The sequence below is a fragment of the Columba livia genome, chromosome 16 (genome assembly GCF_036013475.1).
Source record: "Columba livia isolate bColLiv1 breed racing homer chromosome 16, bColLiv1.pat.W.v2, whole genome shotgun sequence".
NCBI classification, from domain to species: domain Eukaryota; kingdom Metazoa; phylum Chordata; class Aves; order Columbiformes; family Columbidae; genus Columba; species Columba livia.
Window position 1 is genome coordinate 6866633 of NC_088617.1, and position 17751 is coordinate 6884383.

General features: G+C 50.8%; 1 protein-coding gene across 2 annotated transcripts; it reads left to right on the forward strand.

Annotated features, from left to right (window-relative positions):
* The first annotated feature begins 4161 nt into the window (after window positions 1-4161).
* TCEA2 (transcription elongation factor A2) lies at window positions 4162-17174 on the forward strand. 2 transcript variants are annotated; one of them, XM_005499567.3, is made up of 11 exons: window positions 5584-5726; window positions 5820-6028; window positions 7123-7185; window positions 7839-7944; window positions 9322-9412; window positions 11622-11755; window positions 12845-12901; window positions 13452-13606; window positions 13941-14087; window positions 16251-16322; window positions 16919-17174. In XM_005499567.3, exons 3-11 carry the CDS (start codon window positions 7132-7134, stop codon window positions 16925-16927), a joined length of 825 nt encoding a protein of 274 aa, XP_005499624.1. In that variant the 5' UTR covers window positions 5584-5726; window positions 5820-6028; window positions 7123-7131; the 3' UTR covers window positions 16928-17174. The 2 variants fall into 2 exon arrangements, with proteins under 2 accessions (XP_064888360.1, XP_005499624.1); XM_065032288.1 differs by lacking the exons at window positions 5584-5726; window positions 5820-6028 and adding an exon at window positions 4162-4413.
* Window positions 17175-17751: the final 577 nt, after the last annotated feature.

Consider the following 17751-nt stretch of genomic DNA (forward strand, 5'->3'; position numbering starts at 1 on the left):
CACTACACTCAAGGGTTCTCAAGGTGTGCTTTGCAATACCTGGGACGCTGGAAGTCTCACCTATTTACTTTGGGACAAAGACCTTAATAACAACCTGTTGATCCCAAACTCTGAGGGAGACAATATCAGAGCTCTGTTGGCAAAACCAGTGTGAGGAAGGGGCTGGGGGCTCCATCCTTTGCTGTGGGTGAACTAAGAGTTGCCACGTTAGCCCATGAGAAGGTAGTCATCCTCCTCCTGCTCCTTGGAAGGATCTCTCCCTCTATGCACCATGGCTTTTGACAAGTGACTTTTTGGCAAGTCACAAGAGCCTAAGGAGGACAGACCTGCTGGCACAGAGGGGCATCGCCATCCGGAGAGCTTCCCCAGCGCCTTGGGCTGGAGATCGCACTGGTGGGCAGGGACAGTGTAGGAAATGCTCCATGGGAAAGCCCGGTGTGAGAGCCCAGGAGCCCCTGCCTTCCCACAGCAGACTTATCAAGGCACCAGTTCAGAAAGGTGCTTTCCATGGGCCAAAAGGGAAATGCAGACACACCAGACTGCTCGGGGTCAAGGATGCTGGGCAAGCAGCGAGCCGAGAGGCTGCAGGGGGCAAGGGAGGGGACCGGGGCGTGGGGAGGGAGACACAAATAGCAAAAAGAATGGCTTGAACTTCCTATGTTTTATGAAGGCGAATAAAAGGAGACAGAGAGGGGGAGAGAAAGGAGACCCAAGCGCTCACACACACACTCTCACGCACACACGGGCCAGCCCAGAGCCCCATGGTGGCCAGGGAGGCATGGCAGCCTGCACCCCCTCGGCTGGCACGGCGCTGGGACGTCCCCCGAGAACACCTCGCCGAGCGTGACAGGCAGCCGCTTAGCATGGTTTTCTCCCCCTGTCATTATGTTGAACAGCAGCCAGTATAATTAAAATCGTTAGAAGGAGGAGGTTTAGGGAACATCTAAAGTGTCTCGGAAACGGAAAAGCATCGGCAAAGCTGGAGGTCCATTCCTGGTGTAGGACTTGTCCCAGGAGCTCCTGATGACAATGTCCCCAGACATGAGCTGCACACCAGCAGCTCTGGGACAGACGTGGTGGGAGGTTGTGGGGAGCAGGGGACACGGAATCTTGGTGGGTTGATCTGCCGGAGTGGCAGGGATGGAACCTGTGATATCTCCCGGAGCCAGACTGGGTTCCTCAGAGGAGAAAACAGGATGGTCTGCAAGACAGAAATGCAAGCCACCATTTGGGCTAATTTTTCCAGGTTTCTTAAGGGCTTGATAGAGCATTTGGCTTCTGGGGTCAAATGTCCCTAGTGCCAGGGCTAGGGGCCCACAGACATCAGGCAACTGCAGCAAGAAGGGGGACAAAAGGCCGAACTCTGCCTCTGTTCTGGGGCTGGCTTGAGCTCATGTCTGGGAGATCAGTTCCTCCTGTCTCTCTCTTCCTCCTCTCCCAAATTTGAGCTGCCCTTCCTGTACTTACAAGCTGTGACCCCAAGGCTGAGACCCTGAAGTTTGGTGGTGTCTCAGGACAGAGCTTCCGCGAGGGTTTCCCAGTGGGCAAGGCTGGGCCCAGGAGGGTTCCTTCTCTCTGCCTTCTCCAAAAGTGAACCAGGCTGAGCCTTTGGTCATTGGGAAGAAGAGAAAGGGTGAGATTTGGTGGCTAATCTCCAAACGAATTATGGTGACTTGAATCTGCTGGGGATGCTGGAAGCAAGGAAAGCTCATCCACCTTGATCCAGCCATCCACAAGGTTCAAACAAGCTGAGAGTCACTTGGGAAACACTGTAGCCCAGTGGGAAAACCAGGTGAGATTTTGCGGGTTTTTATTTTGCAGCAAACTCTTCTGGCGCCACCAGGGATCTGCCAGCAAGGCACCATGTACAGAGACTTTCACGGTGCCTCTCAGTCCACGGGGGTCAGCTAAGCCCACTCCCAACCTCTCCCCTGAGCCCAGCGCCAGCAACAGACTCGCCCTCGCTCTGTTTTTAGCACATTCAAGTAGCTGCTTTCACAAGAGGTAAAAGAAAGTTCACAGATCCGTTGACAGATCAGCCCAAGCGGGAATTTCTCTGGGAATTCCTGCAATAGCAGGTTGGCTCCCGTGGAGGTGGAGTTTCCTCTGGATCTACCTCCACCCAGGCTTGGGCAGCACTCGGGCCACCGGCTCCGCGCTCGGGGGGCCGGGCTGAGCGACGCCAGCGCTGTTTCCCAGCCAAGGTCAGGCAGGAGCCCTCCCCGCTGCCCGGCAAACGCCTGTCCTGTCCTGTTAACCCTTGGGTCGAGTGGAGCTGCGGGCTGGCAGTGTGAGGCTGCAGAGCTTGTGCCCGTGGATGTTGCAGGGGCTATGAGGATTTTCTTCTCTGACCCAGCAGATGGGATGGGGCTGCAAGCGTGAGGGTTTAATGGTGTGAGGATTTCATGCCGTTACGATCCTCGGGGACCCGCTGCCGACCATGCAGTCATGGGGCCTGGGCGAGGACGTTCCGCCGCGGCGGGAGGTCGGTGTTGGTGGGGTGACGGGTTTCTCGCTCGGAGGCAGAAAGCGACGGGGTGACGGCGCTCAACATTAGTGACTGTGCGCTCTGGAATCTGAGACATGTCCCCAGCCATACTTGTGGTCAGGAACCATCTTCGCGTTGCAGCGACACAAACCACATTCACAGTGGCAGCAGTGCCGCTCGAGCGCGTCTCTGACGCCAAGGACTGGAGTGACCCGACCCCACACACGGGACAGGCAGCTGCCCTGGTCCAGGGACCTCCAGAAGGTGCCCTTGTTGGGACTTGTCTCCTCCTCCCTCACAGAGGTGGGCCTCCCCAAAATGGCACCCCCTTGCTCCGCAGCCAGACGCTGCCAAGGGCTGGAGGGTTTCCAGATGCTGAAGAGGCTCCAAACGGCGGGCTGGGGGGAACTCGCCTTCACGAACATGGGGTCAAGCCAAGAAGTTTCAAGGTAGCTCCAAGTGCGATGCCAGGGAAAGGGTCTGGAGCTCAGGTTTGGTCTGGGGCCACCTCTGCTGGTTTGGGAATGAATCGAGATGTGTCTCACACACCTGGGGAGCAGCTCTTGCTCAAGGGAATCCCAGAGGTCTGTCCAACTCTGTGCAAGCTGCTATTAAGAACAGCAAGCTGGCAGCTTGAGGTACCTAACGGGCAGTTTTGGGGGACAGTCACCCAGGGGAGATTTAGTTCAATACTCTCCACCTTTGTACGCTGGTAGAGCTAAACTCTGCCCTCAGTGACTCAGTCGGAGCAGGGTTAGAGCTGAGCCCTGGTTCCCAACACCTAATCCTGCAGCCTGAGGCCACACGTGGCTCCATCTGTGGCCCTGCCGGGGCAGGACACGGCCGCTCTCTACCAGCACAGCCACGGCCCTCTCCGAAACATCCGCTCTTGGCAAGGGCTGCGAAACCGGCTGCGCAGGAGGAGGCATCGGAGTTCTTTCCCTGCCAGGGACCAGCTGCAGAGAGCGACAATATTCAGCGGCGAGTCCCATTGCAGCTCCCCGGGGACGTGCCGGCCGCGCACAGCGTACGAGTGCCATCTACAGGGGGGCTCCGCTCCGGGGCACCCCAAAAACCGCTGGGCCCCCTGAAGAGAAGCTGCTAAATTAATGTATATTGTGATTAAGTTCAAAAAACACGTACCCATCATTAACCAATTGACGTGATCAATGGCTTCTGACCACCTGAAAAACGAGGGGATATTTTTCAAGTTTTAGATCCTTCTGCATGACAAGAGGGAGACAGAAGATTAAGTGATACATTGTTTAGAAGCAGAGTGCTTAGTTTATATTTAACTAATAATTAATAGATGTAGTGTAAGTAAGAAACTAAACAATTATAACTAACATCATCAGTTATTTCTTAGTATAGATGTACGTCAGAATTTTCATAAATTGTGATGCATATGTAATAATTATGTGAATATGAGCAATGCAAGAGCATCCAGTCTTCGGAGCACTTATGGAGGATGGTCCCCAGTGTTCCACAGCGCTGATGAAATAAAGAATACCGCTTAACAGTATAACTGACTCTGCTGTTAAGTTTATTTCTCCGTTTCAGCGAGAACGAGCGGTCACGGCGCTGCCCCGGTGCGGGGCCGTCATGGCCGCGGCTCCCGGCTCTGGACTACAGCCCCCAGCGTGCCCCGCGGCGGGGCAGGGCGGGCGCGGGGCACGCTGGGAGTTGTAGTCCCGCCGCTCGGCTGAGCGCCGAGAAGAGGCGGGCGGGCGCCCGGAGGACTACGAGTCCCATCGTGCCCCGCGCGCCGCCCGCCGGACTGCGGTACCGGGGGCTGTGGTGGGTACCGGGCAACCGCCGCCAGCCCCCCCGTCCTGCCCCCGGGACCGGCAGCCGCGATGGGCGGGGAGGAAGAGATCGTGCGCATCGCCAGGCGGCTGGACAAGATGGTGGCCAAGAAGAGCGCGGTGAGTGGCGGTGGTTGGGGTGCGGGGGCCGCCCCCGGCCCCGGTTCCTGGTCTGTCAGCCGGGGCCTCCCTCCCCGCCGGGACCCCTTCCTCGCTGCCGGGCTGTGGGACCCCCGGCTTGTCCCTCGGTGCCCGTTGTGAGGGGGCCGCCCCTTCCCCAGCCCCCATTTTGGGGGCCCCCTCTATGCGGCCGCTATGGTGGAGCAGACAGCCCCCATGGAGGGGTGTTCCGTCCCCAGACCCGGCTGCAGGGGGTTCCCTCTCCATTTCCCAACCCTTGCAGTGGTTTAGGATCCACTCCATTCCATCCCACTGCCCGTTACTGGGCAGGGGCTCTGTGTCTCTATGGTGGGATGGGGACCCCTCCTCCCCACACTGTGCCCCCCACAGCCCAGCACCCCGGGGCTCTCCCTGTGTCGGGGTTGTCCCCTCTTGGGAAGCATCCTCGGCCTCCCCCTGCCCCGCTGGGAGCCTTGGGAAGGGGGATCCTTGTGCATCCCCCCAGCACCAACCTGGGGCTCTGCCGGACCCTCAGGGAGAACCCCAAGTGCTCCTGGATTTGCCTCCTGCATCCCCACCCCATGCAGACACTTGTGCTCACCCTTATGGGCTGTGGAGCCCTGGCCTTGCTGCTCTCTGGGTGTTGTCACCGGTGGGACTGTCCAGGGGGACAGCAGCAAGTATTTCCCTGCCTGGTTGGTTACATCAGTTGGTGATGCACAAGTACAAACAGTGTTTTTATAATGAGGGTGGTGAGAGCCTGGCCCAGGTTGCCCAGAGAGGTGGTGGATGCCCCATCCCTGGAGACATCCCAGGCCAGGCTGGACGGGGCTCTGAGCAACCTGAGCTGGTGAAGATGTCCCTGCTCATGGCAGGGGTGGCACTGGATGAGTTTTGAAGATCCCTTCAACCCAGACTGTTCTGTGATTGTATAAGTGCCAAGGCAGCAAGCTTGGTGACACAGGTTTGTGACAGAGGAAGGCTGTACATCTGTGTTTGGGGTGGGGGAGAGGGATTTTGGGGCTGGGAAGGTTTTGGGAACGTGGTATTTAGGTGATGGGATGCTGGGTGCGGTTGTCACATGAATTTTTGGGTGCTGGACTGGCTCTACCAGCTGTGGATGGAGGTGAGCACTGGCACTTGTGTTGCTGTTTTAACAGCCCAGGAAAGTGTGTTTGGGCTAAACTGCAGCCTGTGATGTCTGTTCCTGTTGATGGCAGGTTTTCAACACCATTGTTGAAATAGGGAAGGACCAACTTTGCAGAATTTGCTTCCAAGCTTCACTGAGAAAGAGACAGCTACTTAAATGAGTGGTATGCAATGTTTCCTCTTGGATGGTGTTTTATATGGTACTGAACGGTGGCATGTTTATTGTATATCGGCTAACTTGAGAACTCTTCCCGCAGGATGGTTGCTCGGAACACCTGTTTGTTGCTCTAGTTTTTGCGTGGATCCCTATTTGCTGCCACTGTGCCAAGTGGCTCCATTTCTGATAATGGAGACAGGAATCACCCGGTCATTTTGTATGTTAAGGGCTGGATTTAATGGAGTCCATTTGGCTGTTGGAGGAACAGAAAGGTGTGAAACTGCCTGAGTGGGAAGCCACTCATTCTGGGTACGGTAACCTGTGATTTACAGTGGTGTGAGTTGCTTGTGTGCGCACTGGAAGCTTTGACTCTGCTTTGATTTAGCTTTTGCAGCATCTGTTCTGTTGGAAACGGCCCTTCTGCCTAGGGAGGATAGGATCTGAGGACAGGGTCTGGCTGCTTCGCTGCTCGACAATCGCAGGCTCTGTTGATCTTATGCTGCAAATGAGTTTGGAGTGGCTGGTGTTTAAAATGAGCTGTTCAATGTGAACACTAGAAGGCCTTGTTGGATAAGGGGGATGAGAGGAGAGAGTTGGCTGAGTGCAGACAGCCTCCCCACAGGCTGGATCTGCTGAGTGCTGCTGGAGGGAGACTTGGCCAGTGCTTCTGTCCCCACCGTTGCGCTGGGTGACTACCAGTTTGAAGTACCCACAGACTATCTAGTCAGAGTTTTATCTGGATTTGGCTTCTGGCATTTAGAGCCGATGCAAGGAAACTTCATATAACGGGTTTCAAGCGCCCAGCTCTTCAGCATCACTGCTTGATGGTTTTACTCCTGGTATTAAGTCTTGTCCTGAGCAGAGTAGGGTATTAATAGAATTCTATGAAAGAGCTACATTAAGTTTCATATAGAAAGAGGATATTTCCAGCTCTGGCTCTGTGCAGTGATCCTGAGCTTTAGGTGGGTGACTAAAGTTCTTGCAACTGTGCTAAATTGTTCTTGTGAGCTAATGTCACTAATCAGGGCCCCCAAAATTGTGAGTTTGATAGTAGGATCACTCCTGCAAGCCAAGTGGTGTGCTGAGGGGACAGTAGTGATTCACAGAGTATTTTTCAGGCGTCAAAAATGTTGAGCTTGCCAGGTAAGGATAATAAGCGAATGCTGCACTTGTACCACGCACCAGCAAAGATCTGTAGCACTCCAGTGCTCTTCTGTTTTGCCCATTCCAATATCCCAGGTGCCTCCAGACTGTAGGATCTGCTGTCTGTAGCAGCAACCCCAGCTGATGTTTTAGGGAAGGCTTGTTGGTGCTTTTCCCTTTGAATTTAACTTTCTGAATTTATTGCCAAGCTGTTGCATTTATTTACACATTTATTATTCTGTTTCTCTTTTCCTTTCTAGGATGGTGCAATGGATTTACTGAAAGAACTGAAAAGTATGCCTATGACTTTGGACTTACTGCAGGTGAGTTGCACAGTTAGGGTAAAAAGCTGAAGTCTGCATCTGGATGAGCTCAAAATGTTGTTTAAATGGACTTAATTGTTTCCTCTTGCTTCTTGCCTCACTCAAAGCATCAAAATAAACATCCAATTCAGAAAACAGTACTGAACCTGGGTTTTGGACTGGCAATTAAATAGCTCTGGGACACCATGTGCTGCCTGAAACCTGTGCAGAGCTGAGGAGGCAAATGTGGGTAACTGCTCAAATCCTTTCTTGGGCTTCAAAAAGAGGAAAGGCCAGAAAATAGCAAACACAAAGGGCAGTGTGGGAAAACTTTAAGTCCTTGTAATGGTGATATTCCAGACGCTGGGGAGGTGTGAACAAAATTACAATTCGGTGATTAAGGTATGCATCTTGGATTTTTTCACTCTAAGCTTGAGTGTCAGGTACAGGTGTGTGGAGGAGGTGTTTGTGGGTGATGAGATGTCCAGCTCCTGATGGGCTTGAGTAAACTGGAGAGTGTCAAATCACTTTTTCAAAGAGAAAATAATTCTGCAAGTCCTTGGACACTTCATATCTTGGTCATTGCTTTGACTTCATCATGCTTATTTCTGATTTTGGTTAGTAACAAGTAACAAATCTGTTCTGGAATGATTCATTTGAATGTTCACTCACAGTCCACCCGCATTGGGATGTCAGTGAATGCACTGAGAAAGCAGAGCACAGATGAAGAAGTGATATCACTTGCCAAATCCCTCATCAAATCCTGGAAAAAACTTCTAGGTAAGAAAATCAGCATGTTCCTGTCAGATTCAATTTATGAAGAAGCTGCCTTCAACAGGAGGCTGGGTTTCTCAGGAGAGAAATAGAATATTCCAGAAAATCAGCCTTTACAATTGCACCTTCTGTCTTTCAAGTGTTTTTCTGATACCATGTATTCTTCTAAACTTATCTCCTGTTTAGCCAGCTCATCCTTGAAAGAGCATTGAAAGCTTCAGGACTATTCTTACCACATACCTGTCCTTATAATAATTAGCAACATTATTTGTAGAAACGATATCTGCACTCTGAACCCTCTGTCCCCGCCTGTGTGCTGTGTGGCATTAATACAGCGTGTGCTGTCAACCTCGTGCAGCGGCTTGGAAAGAGAAATGCGGGAATGCGTTTTGGGTGATGAGTTGTAGGAAGACCTTAGTTTAACACCTTGTAGATGAATTCACATGGACTGTTTCCTGCTGCGGAGGCTTTCATGGTCATTAGCAGAAGCTTGTAATTCTGTCTGAGAAACCTTAATGCTGAGATTGCACAAAATTGCAGATGGAGAGAATACAAACATGGTCTTAGTGGTTGCCTTTGATAAAAGAATGAGGCAGTGCTGAGGTTGGAAAGGCCACGTGTCTCCCACTCTCTGCTAGTGGTACAGTATGAAATTCAAACACTCCTTATTTTTCAAACAGATCTTTTGGGCAGCTGTGTGTAGCAAAGAACCAGAGTGATGTGGTGTGTGAGGCAAAGAGAGATGTGGAGCTGGCTCTAGTCTGCGCCCCAGGGCTGCTGTTTCTTGACAGGCTAAATGGGTGATAGAAATGCTGTTTTCCTCTCCCGGCTGGGACGTTACCTCCAGCTTAGTGCTGATGTGTATTGGCTGGGCTGGGGCAGTTCGGGTCAAACTTCTTCTCTAGTGCAATGACAGTCCTCGCCAGGGTTGTGCTCTTGGCTTTCAGCAGCACTTGGGCAACACGAGAAGTTGGATTCCCAGAAGGACTAGTCAGTGCTGGCCCTTGGCTGGAAATGCTGCTTTAGAGAACTTGATCCAATCTGTGCTCAGCAGCCAGGGTGTCTCTGAAAGAAACTTTTGTGATGAGGCATGTCTTGTGAGGAAGCTTATCTCCTGGGCAGGGAAGGTGGTTGCTCTTGAGTTTGGTGAGGAAAGCTTTTGTTTGAATTAGTTTGTACTTAGAGTCAATGAAAAGGTCTGTTAGAAAGCTGGAGGGCCATAAAGGTGTGTTGTTTTTTTTCTCTTGCTTCTATTTGGAGGATAATAAGTTACCTTAGGCCAACACTGTGTAGTATTAAGACGTTGATTAGTGTATGCAGGGTTGTAGCATAAAGACCAGTCCTGAATCCTTTAGCATCCTGTTTCTCTTCTTTTGAATATAGATGCTTCTGAGGAAAAAAGTGAGGAGAAAAAGAAGAGCATGTCCTTGCCAACATCTTCCTCGAAGGAGACTGGTAACTCGCGAGACCAAAGGTAATGTTTCCCTTGAACCACAGGTGATACTGTTACAGAGTTTGAATGTACTTCTGATACCCTACCTTAATTTGTTTAAAGTGTATGAATTGGGAATTTTGTGTAGTCAAATTCCTGGTCAGAAACCTTGAAGTGCAGATTGGTGCTGCCTGCCCCAAGGGGAGGACATGGGGAGGATCCATTGTCGGGCTCCCGAAGGTGTGAAGAGCCTCTGTGCATGCCATTGCTGGTGAGGGGAGGCGGATTTCCATCCAGGGTGAGGACAGAAGCCTTTGTAGAAATACTTGGTGGCTGTTCCTGATAGGGAGAGGAGAAGACAGGTATTACCAGCTTGGCTCAAGCCAGAAGTGGTGTTGCAGTTCAAAGAGAAAGGGAAACTTCTGATTTGACCTTTGGAAAATTGACCCTGGGGAACGCAGAGCTTGGAGGGAAGGAAGTGTGAGATGTTCCCTCGGCACAGTGGCAGTAGACGTTTCATGAGCAAATCGAGCTGGGCATGCTGGGGGATCTGGTTAGAAGGCTGAGGCTTGTGGTGATTTCACTCAGAATATGATCCTGGCTGTAGGTAGAGAGGCCAAACCCCGCTGTCTCCTTGCTTTGCAGACAGTTATCACGGGGTGTGTGGAGTGGAGCTTGTGCTGCAAACCCTCCTCTGTGCCTTGAGGATCTGCTGCAGCTACTGCAGGTTTTTTTTCCCGTGATGCTTTCTACGTGTGCTCAGTCTCCATCTTCTGAACGGCAGAGCATCCCCTTGGTGGTGCAGGATAAACAGAAGCGAATGGATTAGCGTAGCACAGACTGAGGTTAGCTCCTGGTCTCAGTCTGTGAGCCGAGCTCTTTGCAGAGATGGGAATGCTTATTCTTCAGTGCTGCAAAATTAACTGCTAATCTGCCTCGACAAAAAAAAAATAGAATTTATTAGCAGTGAAGATTATTTGTTCTTTAGAGCACAGGCTGTGATGAAGGGAGTCAAGCTCGTTACTCAGTGTGTGATAGCTGGTTCAGATGAGGCTGCTAGCGAGACACCAAAGAGATCAGCTTGTATTCCGATATTTCAGCCACTTAGTCTGCTGGATTTTGGCTGGGCCTTCCTCTCCTGTCAGGGAGAAACACTTCAATAGCTCTTGGCGTGGAACTTGTCTTGCTTTCTGGAACGCAGATGTAGAAATCCCTCTAGCGACTGGAGAGTTTGCGCTGAGACCTGAAGGCTCCGAGCCAGCCAGCCTGGAGCTGGCACCTGGGAGCTCACCCGCTGCATTACTGTGATCCAAAGCATATTCTGCAGTGCTGGAGTATTTTTGACCATTAGTGTAGTACATTTTAATGGGCTGTGTCTAATGTTTCTCTGGCTCTGGCAGCACGAGCTTTTTATTTTCCAGGATTCTCTAAACTGTCTTTATTAGGAGGATTTGGATCCGTAGCCCGAATTCAGCTTTTCCATGGGATTTTCTTCCAGTGCAGCCCCAAGTTCTGCTTGCAGTCCCTGCCTGTTGCTTTGCCACCATTTTGTTCCAGTATAGACTTTTTTTTATGTATAAACTTTTGCTGCCTGGATAGATTTACAAGTTCTTTCTCCTGTTTAACAGGAACAGTGTGAACCACAAGGATTTCCTGAAATAAGTCTGCTAGGTGTGTTTGAGGTCTATTTCTCAACTATTCTAATTATAAACTAACTTCTAAAGCTTAATAAAATAACTTTTTGTGCAGTCTTTGGAATGGCTGAGAAGTTAAACCACTTGGATCTTCAAGGAGATGTTGCCCGTACGGCATGGGTGAAATATCAGGGTTTCTTTCTTTCTTACTATATTAATGTTACCAGGCATTGGGTGTAAATACAGAGCATTTTATAGCCCAGACACCGAAGTCAGAGCGATCTCTGCTGAAGAAGTTGCTCTTCTGCTGCCTATCTTTAAGGGGAGGGGGAAAAGCTCTATAAAATCATCTAGGAGTCATAATAGCCCAATAGCTTCATGGGTTAAACCCTCCATTTACAGCCAGTAGAGCTCACAGGAGAGCTTGAGTCTGGGTTGACGGTGCTGGTTGCTGTATTGTCCTATATTTTAGTTCAGGGCATGTGTCTTTGTGCTGGTTTCCTCTGACTGGTTTTGTATTATGATTAACAGGATGCTTTGCCACACACCTCCTGATCCCTCCTCTTCTCTCAGTGACCCAAACCGAGACATTCTGACAGGTGAAGTTTCTCTTTCAGCTCCAACAAAAGGCAGGAGCCTCCGAAGACCCCGACCACCCCCAAAATCACCACCTTCCCCCCAGCACCCGTCACCTGCGATGCTGTCCGCAACAAATGCAGAGAAATGCTGACAGCAGCTCTCCAGGCTGATGGTGAGTGCTGGGGGAGACACCAGCCGTCATCTCTGCTTACTCCTGGGGCACAAAATGAATCTGTAACAGTCCGTGGAATTTGTTGGTAATGGCGCTTGTGCGGTCACCATCTGCTCTTAGACTCCTGTGCAGACGGGAGCCCCAGGAATACTGTGATTCCCTGAGGATTTGGGGTGGAATGAGTCTCTCCTACACTCAGGCTGTGCCATCTGAAATGAGAGGCAACTGCAGGTGCTCAGCATCTCTGAAAATCAGATTTTTAAATACCTCAAGCTGAACACATGCTTGTGTCCAAATTGCAGATCCCTTTGGAAAACAGGGGTCTAAGCACTGCAGAGTTTTATTAATTTGGAGCCAAGGAATGTAGACAGCAGATGGAGAAGTTCACAAAGTCTTTATTTCTAGCCTTCCTGTGTGTGTGCATGTGTTTATATATATATATATGCTGCATTAAATACTTTGTCTAACTCTTAAAAAAACCCTTTCCATTTGAAGTCTGGGCAATAGTCCCCTTGAGTCCTTCGCTAAGCTCAGCCCTGCTCTGCCCCATGTTCCATACTTTATGGCATTGGTTGCCATGCCCCTTGTCCAAACTCATAGCAATTATTGCACTCTATGCGATGCTGTTTAATTGGAAAGAAGAAGTATGTGAAAGAAGAGGGAAGGAGCAGAGTCCTGAGCTGAGAGGAGAAGTGAAAGCTTGATCCCGATGCTGCTGCTTTTGTCCCTGAGTTGAACTACTTCTCATTGACACCAGCATCTGATGAGACTTGTTTCCTGCCTGTATACGTTTGATTTCAACTATACCAAGAATATATGGGAAAACTATGTTTTGGGGACTGGGTTCTTGTTAACTTTGTCTAGTGCAGTCCATCTGGAGAGGAAGAGGGCACAGGCTGGCTGTTCAGTCTATTTGCATCACTATCCTTTTCCAAAGGGTGGCTAGAGCAAAGGCCAAGATGCCATTTGGTGGGAAGAGCATGTAAATCAAAATAGCAAACTATCTAGATTTGTATCTCAGAAATACTGAGCCTAGGGACCGCACCCCTCATTGGAAGTCGTTGATCTTGTGTTTCTTTTGTCTTACAGATGACTACGTTGCCATTGGCGCTGACTGTGAGCACATAGCAGCCCAGATTGAAGAATATATCCTTACCAACGGGGCTTCCTCAAGAGCCTGTGTGCCTCCAGGCCACGAAATTCATGTGCTCGGAGGAAAAATGGGACAGTCTTTCTTTGCATAAATGTTCTGCAGCATCTCTGCTTGTCAGGGCTCCAGTTCCAGCTCTGGCTAAGTTCTGGGTTACTAGCAAACCCCCAGTGCGGTGCTGGGAGCTCAGGGCAGACGTGTGCTGGTGTGATGGACACGGTTATGTCCTCCTGGTCACACCTGTAATCCCCAGCTTATACTTCCTATCAAAATACTGTTTCCTGCTCTCAGCTCTGCTTCCAAATACATGCAGCTTCCCTGTGCCTCCCTACTGGGGAGAGTGTGCTGATTGACACAGAAGCGATGGGGAGGATGGAGCCTGTGGACTCGAGAGGAGTTTGCTTGCTTTGGGGCCTGTGGGGTAGGAGATGCAGCTGGGCTCTCTCAGTGGAGGGTTTTGTGGTTAATTCGAGAGAGAGCATGAGTGGTGTAGAAAAGTGCTTGGAGGGCTCTGGGTTGAGCGCAGAGTCCTTGACTGCCATGTACGCATATACCAAGATGTCAAGAACACCGACATGAAGTACAAAAACCGGGTGAGGAGCCGCATCTCGAACCTGAAGGACTCCAAAAATCCCGAGCTGAAAAAGAATGTGCTGTGTGGGGCGATCACCCCTGAGCAGATCGCAGTGATGACCTCGGAGGTGAGGAAGCCTGAGGAGCAGGGTTTGCTTCTTACAGGAGACGTGTCCTGTGGTTTGGCTTGAAGCAAGAGGCTGATTGCTGCCAGGGTTGCAGATGTCTCAGCAGCCGCTGCCAGAGTGCACAGGGAGCGAGTTAGCAATAGGGTCTGCAATGTGGAGAGTAGTCTGGGACTTCAGATCATCACGGGGACCTAGTTATCAGCCAGCAACGTGGAATGAAAGGTTTTCTGTCTTGACACCCATCTGTTCGACCACCCTGTCTGTTGACTCTACAGTAGTGAGTGTGGTAGTAAAACTGGATAAATGTGATTTTATTGCTCTTGTTTTTTGAAAGGAAATGGCCAGTAATGAGCTGAAGGAGATCAGGAAAGCCATGACGAAAGAAGCAATCCGGGAGCATCAGATGGCCAAGACTGGAGGGACGCAGACTGACCTCTTCACCTGTGGAAAGTGCAAGAAGAAGAACTGCACCTACACCCAGGTCAGTCTTGCTACTCCTGCGGCCTCCACACGCTTCATCTCTAACAGGACACGATCTGTCAGGATCACAAACTCTTCTTGCTTGGTGACACATCCTGCAGCACAGCACAAATTTTGCCACTGGTGGAGAGAACCTTTACCTATATTCAGGGCCCTCTGAAATATGCTGCTTTTGCACACGTTTCCTTGGAGCTTTTGTGACTTTTTTTGGCTCATTTGCACCAGAGCAGGGGCTGTGCAGCACCGAGGAAGCTTTCAAAGCAGAGCAGTGCTGCTCGCTGCCCAGCTCGGGAGAGCTGCACATTGAAAGCAGGTGCTGGGAATGTGGAGATTCAGACAAGAAAGGAGCGAGTAGTGTAGAGGAGAGAGACAGCAGAAACTGAGGCAGTCACGTTGATGGTATTAAAAATGCAAATTAAGAACGTAGATAAGCTGCAGCTGGAAAAATCCCAACTTATTTCAAATCAAACAACATGAAACAGGTGAAACAAGGAATAACAAAGCAGTGATGTGAGCAGGCAGAGGGGATTTTTCTCCTCGATGGGCAGCTGCTGGAAGCCTTCTGCATTACCAGCGCTTTTTAGTTCCCATGTTTGTGCCAGGCGTCTGGAGATAAATGTGCCTTTGCTGTGAGTCAGTGGTTTAGAATGTGCAGATACCCAAAAATGCACCAGCAACCACATGATTGCTACCGAGTGGGTGCGTACAGACTGCGTTTGCGAGTGAACGAGACTCCTCGGAGCGCTCGGCCGTGACGTGCAGACACAGCTGAGAGCCCGGCCGGGGATTTTCCTGCGGCTCGGCAGCATCCTGCATCCCGCCGGCTGGCTCGGCCCAGAGCCCCCATCCCAGTAAGGCAGCTGGAAGCACCGACTGGGCCGTCTCGCTCGCCCCGGCAGCACGGGGGACTCTGTCTGCACCTGTCAGATTGGAGTCCGACTGCCTGGAACTGCGGCAGGTGATGACAGTGGCTTGTGAATAGAAATATCAGAAGATTTTCTGTAGTTTTAGTTAGTTTTTTTCAGTGAAATCACTTTTTGGTGACTGAGATGTTGTAAGTTCCAGGTAGATGAACTGCCATTTTTGAAAGAGTTGGAAGCCAGGCAGTAATGTCAAATGAGAATTGCAGAATTCAACTATCCAGCATACTTGCAAAATGTGCTTATTTTACATCATGCAAATACTGTGACTCTTGCATATTGGGTAATTACACATGTAGATCACCATAATTAGCTCTCGACATAGTTCTACTGTCTGACTTGTGCGGGGAGTGCCAGTATTTTCAGCGTAGATCTGCCTTGCATTCAAATGCCATGAAAATATGACTATTAGCAAAGTATGTGTTTCTGGCAAGAGCCAGTCAGAGGCAGCAGTCGCATCTGGGTTAAATATTCAGAATTTCCTCAATGGCTCAAATACAAAACAGGCTGGAAATGTGCAGAACCTGGTAACCCAGAGCATGTTCTTGTGAGGCCAGGACTGGTCTGTAAATGGCTTGAGTGTTTTTTTATGTGTGACTGCAACACGTGCTTGGTGGGGGTGAGAGTGTTGTCATCTCACTGCCACCTGCATCCCTTCCCCGGGGACAGTACGGAGAGGGACTTGCTGTGTATAGAATTATGGAACAGTTTGGGTTGAAGGGATCTTCCCAGCTTCCCCAGTGCCACCCCTGCCATGAGCAGGGACATCTTCACCAGCTCAGGTTGCTCAGAGCCCCGTCCAGCCTGGCCTGGGATGTCTCCAGGGATGGTTCATCCACCACTGCTCTGGGCAACCTGGGCCAGGCTCTCACCACCCTCAGAGGAAAAAACATCTTCCTCGTGTCCAGCCTGAGATATTGTCCATCTCCAGAGCCAACCAACTGCAAGGAATGGGCAGAAGAAAACAGTGAGGAAGGAAACCTGCTGCCCCAAAACATGTCATGAAATGTGTGTAGAGGTTTATTTCTGTGTGTAAAACAATAACCAGGCTCATTTTACAGGGAAGCTCCTTTTGCCCTCCCAGGCCTCAGTCTCTCGTTAATTTCTGACATAGTACCGCAGCCTGAATCCCTGGTGGCCAGCGGGACAAGGAGGCAATTTCTAGGCATTTCTAGGCAATCCCTGTGACCTCCCCGCAGGGCCATGTGTGACACTGGGCTCTCATTGCCCTTCTGTCCCCCCAGGTGCAGACCCGCAGCTCCGACGAGCCCATGACCACCTTTGTCGTGTGCAACGAGTGTGGGAACCGCTGGAAGGTAATGCACCAAGGGTATTGCTGGGGCTGGGGGGGGCATTAGGGGCAGCTGCTGCCCTCAGAGGTGCAGCACAAATGCTGACTGGCTCTAGCAAGTGATTTTTCTTTTTTTTTTTTTTCTGTTATTTTTATTTTTCCTCCCAGCACAGAGGCAAGAGCTTCTGGGTTCATCCCACCTCTGCAGACCAGCTGGGTCTCACTTGCTCATTCCCTGCCTCCTTCCTCACATCCCATTTTCTGCCGTGACCAACTTGATGGTGCTTTCCTTGCTCCCTCTGCCCCCTGAGGGATAGTGGTGATGCCGTTTGGGGATTTTAAAACTGCTCTTTTATACTGTGCAGGGAGCTCGGGGAGAGCAGAAATCTCCTGGTCAATGGTGAGCAGAAACATTGCCACTACCAAGTGCCAAAGAGCCACAGCTGAGAGATTTAAACAGGAGCTTTGTTAGTTTGGCCCCTGCTGAATCCCCCAGCCCTCACCAGCTTCAGAAACAAGCCCCTCACCTTGATCTCCATTTCTAGGCAACCCACGCATGACCTGCAGCTCCCTTTGGCAGCGAGGTTTTCTAATCGGGGTTTCCACTCCCTTCTCTTGCAGTTCTGCTGAGATGTGCCATGGCCAAAGGCCAGTCAGAGCCTGACCCCCCACTCCAGCTCCCGCCACTGTCATGTTCCTCCTGTCCCACGTGAGTTTGCTCTGAAACGCATGGGGAGAGCAGCTGTGGGCTGAGGGGTCGGCACAAGAACTCACTCAACACTCTTAACCGTTATTTTCTCTCATCTAAGCAAATATGGTCACTTTTTCTTCAAAACTAATATTAAACATTTTTGTCAGTTTCTGACTTTTATTTGAACTGTGTGTGTGCAGAGTTTTGCTTTTGTGGTGTGGGAGCTCAGCAGACGGTGAGTGTCCAGCTGGGTGAGGGCTGAACACAGCCGGGAACACCAGAGAGCGAGGACCTGCTTCTAGGGCACCCTCAGACTGTGAATCATAGAGTCACAGAACACTTTGGGTTGAAAGGGCCCTTCCCAGCTCCCCCAGTGCCACCCCTGCCATGAGCAGGGACATCTTTACCAGCTCAGGTTGCTCAGAGCCCCGTCCAGCCTGGCCTGGGATGTCTCCAGGGATGGGGCATCCACCACCTCTCTGGGCAACCTTGTTCCTGGTCAGCTCGTGAAAAATAAACCACTGAGCCAAGTCTTGGGCTGGCTGGTTGGGCAGAACTGGGATTCCTTGCCTGGCTGAGGAGCGCTGTTGATGAAACACAGCTTTTTGAGGCACAGAGCAGCATTCATTTGATTTTGTGTGGTGATCTATACCTTGTGATCTCAGGCCTTCAAATGCCAACAGCACAGGCTGCTGCAAAGATCAACGTGCTGCTCAGGTTGCAACAGCGTGAACACAGCGTGACATCAGCCACAAAAAAAGAT